The sequence below is a fragment of the Ziziphus jujuba genome, chromosome 9, assembly GCF_031755915.1.
Source record: "Ziziphus jujuba cultivar Dongzao chromosome 9, ASM3175591v1".
Lineage (NCBI taxonomy): Eukaryota > Viridiplantae > Streptophyta > Magnoliopsida > Rosales > Rhamnaceae > Ziziphus > Ziziphus jujuba.
This window is the reverse complement of record NC_083387.1, coordinates 2,596,274-2,609,889: the sequence shown is the minus strand read 5'-3', so window position 1 is coordinate 2,609,889 and position 13,616 is coordinate 2,596,274. Positions and strand designations below refer to the sequence as shown.

General features: G+C 34.8%; 2 protein-coding genes across 4 annotated transcripts; one reads left to right on the top strand and one right to left on the bottom strand.

Annotated features, from left to right (window-relative positions):
• Positions 1-3,458: 3,458 nt before the first annotated feature.
• On the bottom strand, positions 3,459-9,362 carry LOC107426068 (LEC14B protein). 3 transcript variants are annotated; one of them, XM_048480184.2, is made up of 10 exons: positions 8,851-9,362; positions 7,512-8,039; positions 7,044-7,163; positions 6,796-6,873; positions 6,134-6,310; positions 5,849-5,926; positions 5,126-5,301; positions 4,549-4,707; positions 4,227-4,287; positions 3,459-3,908 (listed from the first exon to the last, which is right to left on the bottom strand). In XM_048480184.2, exons 2-10 carry the CDS (start codon positions 7,938-7,940, stop codon positions 3,717-3,719), a joined length of 1,470 nt encoding a protein of 489 aa, XP_048336141.1. In that variant the 5' UTR covers positions 7,941-8,039; positions 8,851-9,362; the 3' UTR covers positions 3,459-3,716. The 3 variants fall into 3 exon arrangements, with proteins under 3 accessions (XP_048336141.1, XP_048336140.1, XP_048336142.1); XM_048480183.2 differs by having other exon boundaries at positions 7,512-8,047; positions 8,851-9,361; XM_048480185.2 differs by having other exon boundaries at positions 7,512-7,927; positions 8,851-9,361.
• Positions 9,363-9,586: 224 nt separating this feature from the next.
• LOC107426067 (pentatricopeptide repeat-containing protein At2g30780) lies at positions 9,587-12,688 on the top strand. Its single transcript, XM_016036161.4, has 3 exons — positions 9,587-10,206; positions 10,644-11,708; positions 11,804-12,688. The coding sequence occupies exons 1-3, from the start codon at positions 9,751-9,753 to the stop codon at positions 11,885-11,887; spliced, it is 1,605 nt and encodes a 534-aa protein (XP_015891647.3). The 5' UTR covers positions 9,587-9,750; the 3' UTR covers positions 11,888-12,688.
• Positions 12,689-13,616: the final 928 nt, after the last annotated feature.

Below are 13,616 nucleotides of genomic sequence, written 5' to 3'. Positions count from 1 at the left end.
TTGATATTTGAGAAATTTGTAATTTTATATTTTTGTAGCATCATGTTTCATTGGGAAGACCTCCTCTTTAACTTTCTTTGTGGACTTTACTTCCAATGGTTGGTAACTCAATTAAATATTCCAGTTGCTTTGCCGCAAGCTAGTTAATTGCCTTAGTAAAAAAAAGATGATATATATATATATATATATATATTTGCAGTAATCGGCGTTACTTTGGCGTATTTTCTTCTCAAATCCTAATGAATTTTTAATTCCAAAAAAAAATAAAAATCCCAATGAATTAAATTTTCTTGCGAAATAGAAATGGACGTGCGTTTGATCCAAAAGCACATAAGCCTTCATCTATGCATTTGGAGGATTTTATATACAAAAGCAAAATGCAATTATTTATATACCAAACCTTGCATTTCTCGTTACCCATGAAAAATGGCATATTAATTGATTCTAACTAGCATTTCTCGTTTTCCATATTTTTCTCCAGTCTAAATAGATGGAGCCTCCTTATAAGAAATGGTGTAAGATGCACGAAGGTATTTATTTGGCTACAGTAGTTTTGCTCTTCTTCTCCATTACTTGAACTTTTGTGTGTGATGGCATCAATATTAATATTGTTTGAGAAATAGGAAGTTGTTGCTACCAATTATCTTCAACACCTCAAAATCTCTTGCCTCCAATCTTAATACAAATGGACTTGCTGATATATTGCTGGTTGGTTACACCACTTAACCACATCTGCCCCACTTCTCTCCAGCGTAACACTAGCCATCCACTGTCCTTTCTTATCTACCTATTTTCCCAATTTGCTTGCTCATCTCACTCAAGTCAAGACGCTCAAGCTGAGTACAAGAATTGAGATTTGCTATTGCATTTTTCTCCATCGACCTTTATAGATTCCCATCGTTTTCTTTTGTTTTTGGATAATCATACATATATATGTATTATAATCAGTTCAGCTTTTTGTTATATGCGTGTTTTGTGTTGATGTGATTAAATCAGGGCTATTTCGGCATACGTTATATTCCCGAATTGAGTAAGGTTAAGTATTTGGAAATTTCAATTTATCCGGGATATCATTCATGTACAATTCTGATGGTCGTGCCGTATTTTGCAGACAGTTCCTTTCTTGCATAGTTTGTCAATCCAGGTCAGTAAAGCACTGGCCTTCTTTATTTATATTATGAAAAGGTGAAATTTCATTTGTCACTTTTTTTGGCCTACCAGCTCTGACCCAAGGATTGATGCACACATATATGAAGAGACAACATTTTGTTTTTATATTATAATATATATATATATATATATATATTTGATATTCTGAATGATGCATATCAAATTAATACAAAGACAATTATACAAATAATTAACCATATGTGTACTTAGTTAAGGAATTGTTTCTCAAAATTTCAAACTCTAGTTTTTGGATGATGGAGTTAATTATTTGGAGATATATATATTAAGCTACAATTTAGATAATTTGGATTGCACGTTATGATTCATATTGTCTCAAATACGAATGTTTGTGAAAGATGTGTTTAGCATCAATGAGCAATAGATCTTTCTTGAAAATCTTGGCAGGAAATTATATATGTCGCCAAAATTGAACTCGTTACTAATAACCTTGTAGGATAATGATATCTTTTGTACTGCATACAAAAAAAAATATTAATAAATGGTAATAATGATTTCCTTATTTAATTGAAATTATCTGTGGTATGAGAAAATAGTTCATATAACTGGCTTTTATGCGTGTGGCAGCTATACAAGTTTCCATCTACACTTAAGGTGGAAGATATTGACTTTAAGGTAGTATATATGCATTTTTACTCTTAAATTATAGTATGTATATATATATATATATTTTATGATGTTTGCGACGTTACTGTCTGATTGGACATTTATTAGGTCATGATTTTATTTTGGCAATGGATGCATGAAGATCTTACTAAGAAAGTGAAGTGAAGGCGGATGTTGCGCATTCACAGTCACATAATATCGGAGTTGATTGATTTTGGTGGGTGTAGAAATGAAAGTGAGTTTCTTTTGCAGATACTTGAAGTCGCTGTCTCACTTGAAAAAAATAATTATTCAGGTTTACTGTCGATCAGATATATATACAAAACTTTAAAGTGTGTGAAGCTACTGAAAACCCATATATGTTCTAAGTTGGATGTGGTTATAATTTAGTAGTATTAGTATCGTCAACATGATAAAAATCTAGTTGTTGCAGATGATGTTTCTTCTAGTTTTCAGATGTACGTTTTTGTTGTATTGTTTGTTTCATTTTACTGTGTAATTTATGTAGAAGTCTGATTAATAACAAAATGGGTTTTGGTTACTTATGAGGATTGGTTCAAATAGATGCCTGGAATTCTTGTTAGTTTCCGAATTGTAAATTCATTTAGTTATTATTTTGACAACAACTCTCTTTAACACTCCCAACCCTATACGATTTAATGTCAACAATCCTCTTAAAGTAGATACTTTTGTCAATTACTTAAAGTAGGGTCCTCATTTTTAGTGTTTCATCATATGTTTTTTTAGCACCCCTTGGTATTCTTTGCTTTAGAACTTCAAACACAACCAAATGCACTCTCACACTGATGATAACTACATAATGAAACAGACATAATGATTATGGTTATCCCCAGTTATTACTTCCCAAAGTTATTCTAGAATTTCATTTCCTTTTACTTTTGGACTGATTTATCGGGCTTTTAAGACTTATTACCAAGCTGATTTTCTTTGTTGTAATTGATTCAATGAGTTTAGAATGTAAAGAGGTTAGGTAGGGTCGGAAATGTTGATAAAGTCTTTATCTTGTCAATGCCAACAAAACAAAAAGGAAACAACCAAAGTAGGCTTGAGAAGAACTTCACCTACTGCTTGAGTTTTGACTACTATTCACTCTTCTTGAGTGGTACTTAGTTTTTTTTTTTTTTTTTTTTTTTTTTTTTTTTTTTTTTTAAATGATGATGAAAAATATTATTAGATAATGGCATTTTGGTTCCAATGTTATATATTATAGCTCCTCTTCCTCGAACATGCTAATCGATATGATTAAAAATAAATAGGGGGTCTATCTTATATTGGAGCAATTTGTAATTTTCTTATATTTTTATAGCGTTACATCGGGAAGACAATACTCTTTTAACTTTCTTTACAGACCTTACCTCCACTGGTTGGTAACTCAATAAATATCTATCCAGTTGCTTTGCTGCACTCGAGTTAATTGCCTTAATAAATATATATATCTATGTTTTACAGAATTCGACATTACTTGTCATTTTCTTCTCGAATCCTAATGAATTTTATTTTCTAAGGAATTTAAAATGCACGTGTTTGATCCATGAGCAAATAAGCCTCCATCGATGCATCTGGAGGGTTTTAATATCACAAATTGAAAAAAGAAACTCACATATTTTGCCACCTAAAAATGGTGAGATGAATTTTTCCCTCAATAGTTCCAGAATTTCAGGCAAGTGATCCATTTCGTCTGAATCAGTTCTTGTTGAATTTACTTACACAACTTTTCATCAAAATAATAATCAAAGATGTGGTCATTTATGTACAACCCAAAATGTGGTATAAACAAATTCATATCACAGAGTCTATGTCTTATTATGATAATTCAGAACAGTTTGAAAAAGTACACAAATTATTGGAGTCCTAGATAGAATTATGCATATCTTCAGCATCCCAGGTATTATGTCCTTCCTTCACAAGAAATGTCTCCTCCGAACTCTCTTCTTGCTAGAAGGAACAGAAGCTTCTCCGCTCCCCGGGAATTCCCATTTGACAATATCCCCATCCCAAGAAGAGCTTACAAGCATAGGGTAATATGGGTGCCAACTGCAGTCTCTTACCGGGGATTTATGATGCTTGAGTGTCGCAACTTGAGCTCCACTTACCTACAAAGAATTTCAACTAGTAAATGAAAGAATCTTCACAAGTATTCCACATTGACACAACCCTCTCTGTAAATTTGTTCACTGGACCAGGTCAAGGGGTAACATCCATTGGAACTAGACAGGAACTCTTGTTGCAGTTTCGGTGGAATAACAATGCCATGTTAGCATCCAAAAATGGAAAGGAAATGTTTCTTTGGTCATCTGAGGTTCCATAAACGGAAATTGATTTGCTGAAGTACTACCTTCTATGTGAGCAGAACAAACAAGAGTGTGCGAGATGTAGCCAATAAGAAAGAAGCACTGAATGTAATTACTTACCAAATCATAAATATAAACGCATGAATTATGAGATCCAGTGTAGATGTATTTTTGACCAGTGCTGCAAATTATAAAAAACCAGTATGTTAATCAAAGTTGCAAAACATCAACAGATCTGCCAGAGGGTAAACAAATTGTGATACAAAGCTAATATAGAAATAAGTCTAATTAAGTCAACTCACTAAACTTTTTGACCCCCCAAAAAAAATAATCACTATACTTTGATTTCAACGTGGCCAGGTTGATCTCAACAAATCGTATAACCAGCTAAGAAACAGAGCTTTTCAACTTGCCAAACATTAATCAATAATTAACATTTTACCTATATTCTGGAGAAAAGTAGCAGCGAATGAGAGTACGCAAAACTGAATGACCTCTATATGTAGCAACTGATCGATCACATGGATGTTTCAAATCTTTTGACTGGGGTGGGTAGTCCATCCATCTGTAATCCCATTCATAATTCCTGTACCCTGGAGTGCTGATTAAAGAAAAAGTGATAAATCAGCATTCTTAAAATTGCTATTTATGAAATTATGTTTAACAGAAAATTCTCACTTTGACAGAACCAATGCTAGCAGATACATAATATACATTCTGCCTTTTCATAATCGTGATTATTACTCAAAATAAGAAGAAAAAAGTTAATGTTTTGCTAATAGACATGACAACATATGAAGCATAGCTGACTACAATCCACATACCAGCATTACATCTCATGTGATACGTCCCATGTAAACTTCAAATTTTACATAATTTGGACTTAAAAAATTTAATAAGATGGCAAATACAAGTTTCCAAAGTTCAAGAATAGGAGGGGCGAAAAAATTGCAATCCTAGATAATACAACCATAGTTTTCATGAATAAAAGGAGGAATCAAAGAGTAGATGTGAGCTACCTAGAACCACTGGTGGACATTCTTCGTATATCCCAAAGTTTAATGGCCTGATCTTTACCATTTGAAATGAAATAACGACCATCTCCCCTGCTGTCAATGAATGAGATGCCTTCTAGGTGTCCCATTAAAACTCCTGCTGGCTTCCCATTAGCATCCAAGCAACGTCTGTCCCACACCTATATAAGAGGTATACGTTATCTAATCTATGATAGAAAATAAGTGAATTAAAGTTTTAATATATCTATTTCCTGATATTGTCAACTATCCAGTCTCTCATTGAGAATTGAAAGTTGACAAAGGTCATTGAGGGTTGATCATTGTAAAGTTTATGCAGAGACCTTTCACACTCGTCAACAATAGAATATCAAATAGTCATTCCACTGTCAGAAAAGTATGACCATTTTGGAGGTGTAGATGGATTAATTAATTAAGCTCCAAAAAGTGAGTCATTTTGGTCTTAACTACTCATTCAATTGTCAGAAAAGTATGGCCGTTTTGGAGCTGTAGATGGATTAATTAATTAAGCTCCAAAAAATGGTCTTTACTACTATGAAAATCATACTTCTAGTGCTTTAAAAGACATCTAACAAATTAGTAGCTAAATACAGAAAGCACTTAATTCTATAGGTTAGACACTAATAGAAAAAAATGGAAAAAGGAACTTAAGATACAAGAAATTCATATGAAACACAGCATTCTTTCAATATATGGAAGTGAATTTACCTTACAAAAAGTATCATCACTCCCAGAATAAATAAGATGACCACTTTCATCAGCAAAACATACAGTATTCACATCAGACTGCAAAATAGAACACAACTCAGGTTTTCATTTCCATCCAAAAAGCAGTCACTCTATTACATAAAGCAGATCCATTAAGATAAAAAGGAAAAAGGTCACTATTATAAATCATTGAAATATGACTTGGATACACTTCTGTGGATTTACCAAAAATCGTGCTAAAAAAATGATGACATAAAAGAAGTCTTAATGGAAATGGCAATGTACCCAGTGTGCTAGAATACGAAGGGATAACCTATTTGCTTCAAGATCATAAACATATATGGAATCATCACTACTCCCAGCAACAAGTTCTCGTCCATCTGTTGAAAACTTTACAGAAAAAATACCAAAGGAAGATCCTCCATTGCCATCAGAAGAAAAATCTAAACCATCATGGATCTCCTGCATAAGAAACATATGAACTTCAAAGTCATCCGAGGCCCAACCCAATACAGATAAAACCTGCAGTCAAACATATCTCATCTATCTAACACTAACTGGTCAACCATTTGGACACTACTCAAAAAAATAAAATCCCAAGCTCCTAATTTAAACAGAAAAAATGACCAGCATTTTGCCCAGTGGATGTTGCCATATCGATAATGTAGAGTATAGACCAGTATTTTACTATCTCCACACACATTTTCCAAATGATGTGCTGCAGATTTATACATTCAATTTTACAAGTAATATACAATTTTTTTTGCCTATTTTCTTTCCCAAATCTTTTCTTTCACTGTTAAACGAGGATGACACCTTAGGATGCAAGCATCCAAATAAGTGGTCATACAACCTAATAAGTCTTTTCCATAAAGCAATATCACAGCAAAGCAAAAAATAATTTACCAAGGTCAACCCTAGAAAGTAGAAACTCTTATACTTCATACCGTAACATTTGCCAGAGACTCTGTTTCAGCAGACCCAACATTAACAATATGGATAATAGGTGACATGCTGGAATAAACCTGCAATGTCAGAATAGAGGATGTTTAAAAATACGGTTTATAACAGATAAAAATATAAGGACTTCAGGCCCAAGTCAGAACATGCCTTTAAAGTTCATGATACAAGGTTTACTGCAAAGGCAAAGATGAGATTTCACATGAAATACAGATAAGAATATTGAGCAACTCACAAGATAGCGTTGGTCAGGTGAAAGAGATGTGTCAGTAATAGTCCATCGCAAACTTTTAGCAAGAATGTTCTTCTGAACTTTCCACCCATTCTCCACATTGTATATTCTAATATGGCTTCCCTGCAACGAATTTCTCATGCAATAATTACTTGTGGAAACTAGCAGAAAATTAACCAATATCCTTAAGAGTACTGACTTACACAGAGGACAGCAGGAAAGAAATCAAATTTCAAAATTTACAAGCTATAATCTGTTACTAATATGCAACTAAGAAACATCCTTAAAAATGCCCAATACAACTATCTGCTTGATTCTCCTCTTTCTTTTCTTTTCTTTTTTTTTTTTTTTTTTTTCCTCCCCCTTCTCGTTTCACTATATTCTGATTTGAAACCAAACCAGGTCCCATCATGTCATTGAACTCCACACTTACCAAATTTAATTTCATGCTCTGGCAGATGGATACATTACCTGAAATGCAGCAACGAAAAGAGAACCATCTGCTGAAAACTGCGAGACATAGGCTCGACTGTTCATTTGGTCCACAAGCCATGGACCATTCACAGGCAAATATTTACTTAAAAGATGGCAACAATCTGCAGATGAGAACCTCCCCCTACCAGAATAGTTACATTCCCGACCTGCCAGCATCTTCACTGTTGAAACTGGCAGATTTCTCCTTCCATGTACACCTTGGCTGAACAATTCATGGGGTTGGGATTTCAACTTGGTGACCTGGGCTATTTCATGGTCCAAATTATTTGATGGTCTGCTGGATCTCTGACCACTGCTGACTTCACTGATGGTCTTTCCATCATCACAAAGATCAGATTCTACTTCAAGTCTACTCATTGAATAACCCATCTCATCAACGGCATTCCCACGAGCTGTAACATACATCTTATTTAAAATCCACAGACGATAGTTGCAGCAAAAGGCCACTTACAATGAAGTTGTGCCTTCATATCACTACCCCATGCACTCAAAAACACATGATTACTGCAAAGCTAAAGTCACAGACCACCAAAATGACCAAAAAAAAAAAAAAAAAAAACAAAAGTTATAAGAACATTGTATTTTTTCAAATGAATAATTTGATACAATATTTGGTGGTTGGGGAAGAAGACACAATATATATATATATATATATATATATGTATCTGAATAATATTCATCCCTAATTTTTTAAACGAATACCTCTATTATAGACTGTAAATTTAGGAAATGATTAAAAAGCCGAAAATAATATAAAAAAATCTTTGGTATTCTACTTGCTATAACCCCTTTCTGTTAGTTTAGAGAAAAGAGATTCAAATTCCAGCTCACTCAAAAACTAAAACTAACTTCTTTATCTTTCCCGGGAAAACCTCCGAGAAAGTGTTCTTCACCATCCGAACAGAATCCTAACACCATATGTGAAAAATCCCAATATCCTCAATTGCAAGACTGTAATCTACAGTCTCGACGCCAAATAAAATTACCCCAAACACAACTAAAAAAAAAAAAAAAAACTTTAAACAATTTTCAAAAATGTTTTGGTGCATAACCATCAAAATTGGGTCAGGTATAGCCTAAATGAAATCATTTCCCACCACTAGTTTCACTCAAATCTAAAAACACAAACTACTTCTTGAAAGTCAAAACACCACGCTAACTAATCGCCGGTTGAAAAAAAAAAAAAAAAAAAAGAGAACATTTCCTTTTGAAGAAAGAAAAATCTAACAAAAATCTAAAAAAAAAATTAACCAATACCGAACTAAGAAAGAAACAAGAAGAAATAATCACTAAAGAATTAAACGCAAAACATTACCTCAAACTGAATGTAATTGTCGTCGTCTTCCGAGTTTTGTTTTTATTTTTGTAAAATATATACGACTAAAAAATATCGCAGAGATTTATATAATATAAGTGTAAATATTTTGTTGTTTAATTATTTATAATAATTTATTTTTGGATATAAATTTTGATAAGCGACAGCAAAGAGAGAGAGAGAGTGTGTGAGGATTTATAATAGGATTGGCGCAGTTGGAGAGAGAGAGAGAGAGAGTGCTTGTGGTCGACCACCATCTACGTCTCGCTTCTGCTAAGCTGAGTGCTAACAACCAAGCCTTCCATAAGTGCTAACCTGCGACTGCATTGCACTCTCACCTACTCGCCCCCTCTACTCACCACGTGTCCACGTAATATCTTATATCTAATATTTGTTTTTGGGATTGTCATCGGAAAAAAAGGACAAAATGGTCAATTTTGCATAACGGCGTATTGGGTGTTTGCCTAAAAAACTAACGCCGCCGACTCTCCATCCTCTGCTTTCTTCGTTTTCCTTCCCTTATTTCATCGGAAGAATCGTCAACTTAACTCCAGCTTCAGTCTCTTCACACGGTGAAAACCAACCGCCATTACATTAACGGAAGCAAACTCCGCTTATACGCACACTTTTGGGCTTCTTATATCTGATCATTATGGGCCTACACCCAGTGATTTTGGGCCGTTCTTCGTAGACAGGGTCTAGGTAAAAGTGTATCCAAACAGCCCAAATTCGCAACAATCGTTTGTTGCAGCTGATCTTGCCCCATCCTCTCTCTCTATCTCTCCCTTCCCATCTCTCTCTCTCTCTCTCTCTCTCTCTCTCTCTCTGTGGAAAAAACATAAATAAATAAAAAAGCCTGGGAAAAACCCTTCTAATGAACGGTACGGTAGCCGGCATGCAATGAGAGGGGCTTGGAGAATCTCAGACGCGGCCAAAGCCGAGCTGCTCTGCCTCCATAAATGCTCTACAGTGAAGCCTGGAATACCAAAGCCATTCGCTTTAACCCACTTCAAATCTGCGAATCAAGGATTTGCCCGCGAGCTCAATGCCCAGACAGACCCTCCTTCTCCTTCTTCTTCTTCTTCTTCTTCTTCTTCTTGCTCTAGCTCTTTCCCTAGGGACATAATCGGATTGTTTTCGAACAAGTTGCGGCATCTAGACTCGAAAGCCAAGGAGGATCTGACCAATAAGGTCAGGCAGTTGAGGGACGGGCTTGTTCTGAAACTTGACGATTCAGACGAGGTGGTTGCAGTATTGGAAGAAAAGGGCAGTTCTTTGTTTCGGAGCTATGCGGATGGATGCGCACTCATTGAGCTTCTGATGCAGTTGAGCTCCTGGCCTCATTTAGCTATCGAGGTCTGTTCCCAAAATGAGCTTATACATATTATTTGTCATTGAAACTGCTTTTTCTCGTGTATTTTGTCGGAGAATTCAAATGGGTTTTGTATTGTTTTATTGTTCATTTGTGTTTTCCTTTCTATTCATGTATAAAAATTACGCCTCTGGTGAAGACGAGACTATTCTGCTTTTAGTTAGGTGTATTCGTGTGTATTTACTTTTTGTAAATGCTTGAACTTTAGTCCTGCTAGGAGTTTGATTTTCTGAATGACTTACCATGCCAACTAAATCCGTAATAACTTCATTTCGATTTTGTTCAATGTTGTTGTGTTCACATAGTTTGTGAAAATATTTTAAACTGGGTGCAAACGCACTGATTTATACAAGTTGTAGGAAATGGATAATCTTTAAACAAGCTTACATATGTTAAATTAATTCTATTTTAAAATATTCAGGTCTTTGAATGGAGAAGAAAGCAGGGTGATTGTGGCATTCCTTTGACACCGGAGGAGTATGCCAAAGGTATTGCACTTGCGGGTAAGGTTAAAAATGTTGGTCTTGCTGAGCAGCTGTTTGATGAGGCTGCGAACAAGGGAATCAAAACGACTTCGATATATAACGCTCTGATGAGTGCTTATATGTTAAATGGTTTTGCTGATAAATGCCAGTCTTTGTTTCGGAGGCTGAAGATGGAATCAAATTGCTGTCCAACAATTGTAACATACAACATTCTTATCTCTGTTTTTGGTCGTTTAATGCTAGTTGATCACATGGAGACAATTCTCAAGGAGATAAATGATTTAGATATCTCTCCCAATTTAAGCACATACAATAATCTAATTGCCGGGTATGTTACAGCTTGGATGTGGGACAGCATGGAAAAGATTTTTCAATTAATGAAGAAGGCTTCTGTTGAGCCGGATATCAGGACAAACTTGTTAATGCTTCGGGGTTATGCACATTCGGGTAATTTGGAAAAGATGGAAGAGACTTATGAATTGGTAAGAGATCATGTAAATGAAAAGGAAGTCCCTCTAATCAGAGCTATGATATGTGCTTACTGCAGGAGTTCTTGCACGGAAAGAGTGAAGAAGATTGAGGTATTAATGAGGCTTATTCCGGAAAATGAATATAGACCTTGGTTGAATGTAATGCTGATCAGGGTTTATGCTCAAGAGGATAGATTAGAAGCAATGGAGAAGTCAATAAATGAGGCATTCAACCATAAAACATCTGTAGATACATTAGGTGTGATGCGGTGCATCATTGCTAGTTATTTCCGATGTAATGCAGTGGACGGACTTGCAAACTTTGTGAAGCGTGCTGAATGTGCCGGTTGGAGAATCTGTAGGTCCCTATATCATTGTAAGATGGTCATGTATGCTTCACAGAAGCGCTTGGAAGAGATGGAAAGAGTTCTTAATGAGATGGAGAATTTTAAGCTGGACCGTACAAAGAAGACATTTTGGATACTGTACAAGGCATACTCAATGTATGGTCAACAATACAAGGTTTCACAGGTAATAGGGTTAATGTGTAAGCATGGATATGGAATTCCTTTGAAGTGATTACCATCATGATTCACCCTTCTAAACAGTAGCATTTGGTGTGCCAGAAACCTGCGTCACAAAAACCTGTATATCATTTAATGGACCAAGGAAACCACGATGCTAAATGCTCCGAGAAATCAAAGAATTAATATGTTACTTCGAGATGAGAAAGCGGATGCACTTCCAGGCACAAAGTTGCAGCTCACCTTGTACAGTAACTGAAGTGGCTTGATTTTATACATCATTGCATTGTCAAATCTGGTAATATAGCTTTGCAAGAGTGATACTTCAATTTATAACTATTCAAGCACAAATATGGCTAAATGTTTGTCAGATTAGAAGGGCAGGAGTATGGTTGGAAGTTCGGTGGAAACCGTCCTCAACATCATTTGCTAAAGCTGCTTTCCAGATGTTGCAGGTGGAAAGTGCATCTTACATAGCGTGAATTATTTTTATGTGCTACCAGTTCATATCTAACAATATTCCCTTTATACAATTTATCTGCAGCCGCATAGGTATGCCCATGATTTTGCATTTATCATTGTTTGAAATGAAAATAATAAAAATTAGATACTCTGTTATGTACCAGCTAAAACGCCAATAAGGCTTTCCATTTAATAGCTACTTCCAATAACTTCTGCTCAATGTTTCACTTTCATCTGAAGTTCATATACAAGCATCAACCGTTTAACATGTGGTTGGAGCCAAGGTTTTTGCGCATGCCTATTGGTCTTAATTCCGCATCCTGAACTGGCAAATTGGAAGCTTTCCTTGCTGTTCAAATAGGAAAAAGATGATTTGGGTTCTTCTTTTCTCTGAAACGAATGAAATAAGTGTATAATTTGCTTATTAAAGTTGTTTTCTTTTATGTATAATGGTATCAGTCTTTGTTTCCCTTAAAGCCAATACAACAGGTAATTTTAACAAATAGACAAGCATGAATTTATCCACATCCTATTGCAAATCACCATCACGACTGCTTTCCCCAATAATTGATGCGAAAGCAATTTTTGGCATCTTAGTTTTTTCATTCCCCAATGAAGCCCACTAAGAAAAGTAGAAGCCTTTCTAAATCTCCTGAAACATGTAATCTATGTAGCTAGCTGGTAAGGATATATATTCTATGCCTCTCCATAAACATGTACATGATCATTATAAATTAATTCTGAATTCTTATCTTCTGCATTAGTCTGCCATATTTGATGTGATTTGTACTCTCTGGTAGAACTTAGGATAAGGAGATCGAAACCCAAAGGAGAAATTTCAGTAGGGACCTATTCCTCAAAAACCCACTTGTTACTTTTTGAGTCTTTAACCGCATTAAAACCTATCCTTTTTATTATTTTGTCTTGTTGTGAAGGTCGTGTCTTTCATGGAGGATGACCTACGTACTATATCCCTATCCGTAATAAAGCTGTACGCATCCGCATATACTTCAGTTTTCTTTTTTTTCTTTTTTTTTGACAAAAGCATATACTTCAGTTTATGTTAATACCATTATAATTCATACGCATATACATGTGAACTACATTTAAGCAAAATATATATATATACATGTGAACTACAATTAGTTTTTTGCTAGTTTTGCAAAAATGTACAAATATTTTTAAAATTAAAGAAATACCATTTCACATTTCATTTTTTAGGTGATATATCCCGTTTAAAACGCTTTTAAAAATAAAAAAGTTTCCACCTGTAAATTCTTACATTTTTAGGTAAATACAAAACCAAGCTATAATAACATTTGCATGGATTGGGGTGACATTGCAACAAAAGTTATTCTTAAATCACAAAAGATATTTTGTTTTCTTAATTTTTTTCCTTTTTTTTTTAACTTTTGGCTCCTAGTTATATATCTATATGTTTCGAAATCAATGA

What these genes read in the sequence shown, in the direction of transcription:
- LOC107426067 (XM_016036161.4), top strand. Translation starts at nt 9,751, where the DNA reads ATGAGAGGGGCTTGGAGAATCTCAGACGCGGCCAAAGCCGAGCTGCTC. An exon ending in GGCCTCATTTAGCTATCGAG is followed by an intron (nt 10,207 to 10,643) that starts GTCTGTTCCCAA and finishes TAAAATATTCAG; the next exon opens with GTCTTTGAATGGAGAAGAAA. An exon ending in AACAATACAAGGTTTCACAG is followed by an intron (nt 11,709 to 11,803) that starts GTAATAGGGTTA and finishes TTGGTGTGCCAG; the next exon opens with AAACCTGCGTCACAAAAACC.
- LOC107426068 (XM_048480184.2), bottom strand. Translation starts at nt 7,940, where the DNA reads ATGTATGTTACAGCTCGTGGGAATGCCGTTGATGAGATGGGTTATTCA. An exon ending in CACCTGACCAACGCTATCTT is followed by an intron (nt 6,874 to 7,043) that starts GTGAGTTGCTCA and finishes CTGACATTGCAG; the next exon opens with GTTTATTCCAGCATGTCACC. An exon ending in AGTCTCTGGCAAATGTTACG is followed by an intron (nt 6,311 to 6,795) that starts GTATGAAGTATA and finishes TTTCTTATGCAG; the next exon opens with GAGATCCATGATGGTTTAGA.